This window comes from Malania oleifera, chromosome 11 (genome assembly GCF_029873635.1).
Source record: "Malania oleifera isolate guangnan ecotype guangnan chromosome 11, ASM2987363v1, whole genome shotgun sequence".
Lineage (NCBI taxonomy): Eukaryota > Viridiplantae > Streptophyta > Magnoliopsida > Santalales > Ximeniaceae > Malania > Malania oleifera.
The window spans coordinates 44,469,816-44,475,373 of record NC_080427.1 but is presented as its reverse complement, the minus strand read 5'-3'; the positions used below and the strand labels follow the sequence as shown (position 1 = coordinate 44,475,373).

The window sequence follows — 5,558 nt, the reverse complement described above, 5'->3', positions numbered from 1 at the left end:
TTGAAGAATCATTGGATCAAATATATTATAAAAAAAAAATCAAGCCAACCCCATCTTTCACTATGCTATAAACAACAGATAGTAGTTTACAACAAGATTTCTCATACATTTATGACCGGAAAAGAATTTAAAAAATATCACAGCTGTTCTTTATACAATTATCAAACAGCTGAATTTCTTCTTTGATGCTTTGATTGATAAAGAGAGAGGAGACGAACAATATTTCATAAAAATCCCACAACAAATCAGATGCAGAAGATACCCTCATTTCTTTCATTTTGATGCTTTAAACAGCTGGCTTCCAGGAGTCACAGTTGAAATTCCTTCCCCCATGATTGTAGTCAAACTCATTTCTTTCTCAAGTATACGATCAAGTTCCATTACCACATAGCTCATGGAAGGACGTCTCTCACTAGAAGAGTCCACACAACGGACTGTCAACTGTATGAACTCTTCCATGCCTTCAGCTGTAAAGCTAGTTCCCATTCTCGGATCAATGATGCGAGAAATATCGTTATAATCCTGGTGAGCTTGCACCTTAATGAAGAAAACAATAAAGCAAGGATGATGTCAGATAGAAATGATCAACTACCGACTCATTGATGGGTTACAATTTATAGCAACGTTGCAAATGTACACTTTAAATAACTGCAATCAAGTTAAATGTTTTTTTGGTTACTAAATTTTTAAAAATTTTCCATCTTGTTCATTGTTCTTGTTTTGGGTAATGCGGTCACTACATAATTTTTAAATATTAGTGTGCAATTCACGTGCAACCTTCAAGCAAATAACTTGTCTGTATGATCAGAACGATCATAATCTGAACATGATTCATAAATATAGAAAAGTGCACACATCAGCAATGATGTGATCATGTGAACAGGGAGATATGGAGAGATCCATAGAAACACATAAATTGTACGTTCAAGGAACTACAACTTCATTTATGAAGATTGTTCATACCCATTCAACCAGGTTTTGACTGGAGTCTGCAAGTGGCAAATCCATTGCGTCCTGCCCACTTACCAAGTCCAGAAGGAATACCCCAAAACTGTATACATCACTTTTTTCAGAATACCGTCTGAATTCTCTCACCCTACACGAGAACAGGACACAGATTAACAAAGTATTAAACAAAGAGCAACACAAAACATCGCTGATAAACATATATACTCTGGAGCCAGGAATATCTCATCAGCTGCAACTTGAGAAGATGGTCCTGCTACATCTACTCTTCCAAGAAAATTGCGGAGTCCAGCATCAGCGATCTTAGGTATGAAATTCTCATCAACAAGAACATTCGCTGTTTTGAAATTCTTATGTAACAAACGGGGACTTATGGAGTGGAGATGAGCCAAACCTGCATGCCCAACAAAAGCAAATTAGGTTGCATAAATCAGGCAGCACTGCTTCCAAGTGTTTCAACAGTAAAGGCAGAAAATTCAAATCCTTCAAGGTCTTACAGAAGCTTACAAAATAATTTATATTCGGATATTTTACTGAAGAGAAGAAAAACTAATACCAGGAAAGCCACAAATGCTCACTGATTTTGCAGAGGATCACCTTTAGCTGCACCTAGAGCTATTGATAGTCTATTCTTGAACTCCAGCTTCTCACGTGAAACCTGATTTGCACCTGCCAACAAAAAACCATGCGACTTCAATTATAAAGTATTGATGAAGAATATTATGTAGATGCAGGTCTAGTTTGGTATAAAGTTAAGAACAAGACAATAGAAGAAGCACTATATAGAATCAATATAGTGTATATCACACTTCTAAATAACTATAGCATTAAAGAAGTGACCGCACATCTTCTTGAATATATTTGACAAAATACGAAAAAAGTTATCTCATTCCACCAATATCAGTTGTTTACTGTAACAATTAAAATGTTCTCTGGATAGACAGCTACCGTATAAGTGGCTGGAAACACTTCCATTTGGTATATACTCGTAGATAAGAAACTGCATGCCATTTTCCTGGCAGTACCCCAAAAGAGACGCAAGATTCCGATGCTGTATGGAGGAGAGGTAGCGAACCTGATATGGAGTTTAGCTTCAGTATATTAAACAATTGAGAGAGAGAGAGGCGCTCTAAATTAGGAGTATGAACAAACGAACATAATCTAAACTAATTAATACTTATTAAACACTTGTTGAAAATAATTTTATGAGACATAATTAATATACAGTGCCATATCCTTTATAAAAGTATGAACACATGCACATCATGGAATATATAAATATATAAACCACTATAAAGTGAGACATGATAATCTATACTTGAATTAAACAATGGCTCTTAAATGAGCTGATTTGCAAATATTGATTATTTCTTTCAAATCTCAATATTAAAAGAAGGCTTTATTGAGTTGACTTGAATTGTATACCAGTCATTAGTGAAACTGTAAAACAAATGTGGAGGGTAAGAAAGACAAAGTAGCCAAATTAATCATGCTGGATAGCAGGCTCCTTTATGTTAGTGGGGCACTAAAATGGAAATTCGATCAGATGCGGATATCCAATCCCGTCGCTGAGATGTCCAGCGGATTTCTGGGCTTTAATGAATGGCCAGCCACCCATTACATTTAAAGAGGAAAAGGCTGGGACATAGCAGGACGAACCAATGTGAATGAGTGTAAGCTTCGTTGCCTGAACACAATTGGTGCTGACCACACTAGGTGCTACCGTGGTAAGTATCAATCCTTCAGCATATTTCCAAAAAAATTTTAACCAGGCAACAAAAAGGAATGCAAATGTTTTGCCTCAAAATAAGCCTTTACTTCCACATCAAACAGTTTAGCACTGCAGGTTTTATTAGCATCTCGTATGATTGCTTTCTCATAAGAGGATAAAGTTACCATTACCTCTTCTACAAATTCCTGAGTAGTTGCTCCATGTCGCTTTTTAATGGCTACAAGCATTCCATCATTGAGTAAACCCAGATACACCTCCCCAAATTTTCCTTCCCCAATCAAACTCTTGCTGCTAAAGTTCTTCGTAGCCACAGATAATTCTTCCATCTCAAAGCGCCTTGCATCTCGTAATGTCAACTCAACCCCAACATTTCTTCCCACTACAAGTTATCATCCCAAATTATCAACCAATTGTTCATTAAATCAAACTCATTGCTCTTGCAAGCCACAAAAAAACACATGCACAAATGCATTACCTTCAGTAGATGGATCAGAAGACCCAGTCTCGAAAGTTCTCAAAACACTCCTCCTATGATACAGGCAGAACCAAACAAGTATTATTACTATCCCAACCAATGCCACGGCTCCAGCAGCGCCTCCTATTATTGCTGCAGAACTGGACATTTGATATGGGAACGCTTCAACTAGCACTGCTAGAACATGAAATATTATAAGTTGAACCTAAAATATAGAGAATACCATAAGCACAAGAATTGTCCATCAAATAACAATGCAAAAATGATGCCGCAGAAGCAATCTTTCCATCACACGTCAACATGTGCGCAAACATAGATCTTTTAAATCTTAAATTTAACCAATAACCACTCTTCTTAGTTGGAGTCAAATGGAGACAAATAAACAGAATCATTGAATAGCGAGTAGGCTTAAACATGAAAATATCATATACCCTGGTAAATATTCGTTATCATGACGCACGAAAATGTCAAATAATCACTAACCTAGTAATTATATAAACTAAATTAATGACAATTGCTAAACTTGATCAATATGGCGTGCATTCAACAGATTCTAGAATAAATTCCAATAAAGCTGTATTTCTTGTTATATTTGCATTGAAGTAAGCTGATAAATACACGGCATAAGAAAAGTAATTAACTAAGGTAGATATTCCCATTCAGAGACTATAGTTTAGGAAGCAATTGAAAATTAAATACAGATATAGAAAATGGGAGTAAGTAAATAAACCTGCAGTCCCACAGAAATAATGCAGTAGCCAGATCTCTGAAAGCCTCCGCTACATTTGCAGATCAAAAGTTTAATATGGTCTCACAGTTCATACAACTAATATGCCCACATCAAAATTCACACACACATCCTCGTATGCAGATCCCAGAAACACAGAAATTCCTCTGGCAAATCAAGGAGCACAAATACAATAATGAAATATAATCGGAGTAATCAAGAGCAAAGAAATCCACTTGGGAATTGGGATCATCACAAACTCAACTCAATTCAAATTCAAATTCAAATATAAAACAACACAATCAATCCCCTTCAGCCTGAAGCGTCTTCGTTGTACTTAAAAGGAATAGTTTAATGCAAAGCCTAGTGGGTATCATCGTTGGATACAGACAATGCCGACAGAAAGTGACCTCGCGCCGACACACACACTCACTCTCTCGTCAGGGGTTTTATAATTTACTCTCTACAAACTAAACCAAACCACCAATTCAATTCAATTCAAATTCAAATCCAGTATAAAAAATAACCAACCCCTTTTCTTCTTTTGATGTTTCAGAGAGAAAACCTTAAACCCCTCGCGAATCAACAAGGAACAGTAGAAAGCGGAAGAAAGGGAAGAATACGAATGATTTAAGAAGAAGACTAAAAAAAAAAAAAATTTGAATAGAAGAAGATTGGCTTTGATGATGAGAGAGAGAGAGATAGAGAGAGAGAGAGAGAGAGAGAGAGAGAGAGAGAGAGATGGGTTATAATTTTTAATGATTTTCTTTTGTGTGGGCTGTAAAGGAGGGTGATCATAGATTCATGGTTGTCCGGTACTGCAACTTGGGAGGGTTTATTTGCTGTGTCCTGCACAGGGCATCTTCGCTGTAACACCGGATCGACTGTACGACCCAGAAAGAAAAATGAGCGTCACCTGCTACAGCTCCATTAGGAATTTCAGAAAACAAATATAAAAATTATTAGAGAATTTGAGAGAGAGATAGAGAGAGATTCAAAGCTGTGGGGCAGTCATCCCCACCAGCCAGCTATGTTGACATTGCTCCTACCGAGTTACCAACTACAAAGTAATCATACAGTCAATAAATAAATAATTAAATATACCTATGCTATAATCATTCATTATGTGATTAATCTTTGAAATGTTAATATATTTGTTTATATAAGAACATGTTCTATAACAAAGTGGTATAATAAGATGATTAATAATGTCTAATTCTTGAAAAATTAGACCGTAGAATTTTTATAATTCCACACTTTTTTGTATTCCTCATTTTATTTCATTTACAATACGTTATCAGCATAGTTAAGTTTTTAATAGTATAGTAAGTTTCGTTGGCATTATTTTAAGGTAAGAATTTTGTTTTTTTTAACATTTGTTATTTATATAACTTTAATTTTTCGTCAAACTATATTTATATATTAATTATATCTCTTATCTTGAGTACGTGTTCTTAAATATTTTTATATTGCGATATATGTGGGAATAACATTTTCATTCAATATTTAGCTAATTTTAAATTTTTATTTGTTTTCAAAATGACTTTAAAATGTCAAACCTTACAAAACTTGAATTCGTTGCTCTTGATATTTTTGGAAGAAATTATCTGTCATGGGTACTTGATGCTGAAATTCACATTAATGTTATGAATCTTTAA

General features: G+C 35.1%; 1 protein-coding gene across 6 annotated transcripts; it reads right to left on the bottom strand.

Moving 5' to 3' along the window:
- LOC131168553 (putative serine/threonine-protein kinase) lies at positions 1–4,842 on the bottom strand. Of its 6 annotated transcripts, none has more exons than XM_058128067.1 (9): positions 4,432–4,841; positions 3,904–3,952; positions 3,174–3,378; positions 2,869–3,077; positions 1,915–2,041; positions 1,564–1,635; positions 1,174–1,360; positions 964–1,096; positions 1–537 (listed from the first exon to the last, which is right to left on the bottom strand). In XM_058128067.1, exons 3-9 carry the CDS (start codon positions 3,319–3,321, stop codon positions 274–276), a joined length of 1,140 nt encoding a protein of 379 aa, XP_057984050.1. In that variant the 5' UTR covers positions 3,322–3,378; positions 3,904–3,952; positions 4,432–4,841; the 3' UTR covers positions 1–273. The 6 variants fall into 6 exon arrangements, with proteins under 6 accessions (XP_057984050.1, XP_057984051.1, XP_057984053.1 ...); XM_058128068.1 differs by having other exon boundaries at positions 3,904–4,067; positions 4,166–4,584; XM_058128070.1 differs by having other exon boundaries at positions 3,904–4,067; positions 4,288–4,584.
- Between the last annotated feature and the right edge of the window lie 716 nt (positions 4,843–5,558).

What these genes read in the sequence shown, in the direction of transcription:
- LOC131168553 (XM_058128065.1), bottom strand. Translation starts at nt 3,321, where the DNA reads ATGTCCAGTTCTGCAGCAATAATAGGAGGCGCTGCTGGAGCCGTGGCA. An exon ending in AGCTCTAGGTGCAGCTAAAG is followed by an intron (nt 1,361 to 1,563) that starts GTGATCCTCTGC and finishes TTGGGCATGCAG; the next exon opens with GTTTGGCTCATCTCCACTCC. An exon ending in GTCAAAACCTGGTTGAATGG is followed by an intron (nt 538 to 963) that starts GTATGAACAATC and finishes TTCTTCATTAAG; the next exon opens with GTGCAAGCTCACCAGGATTA.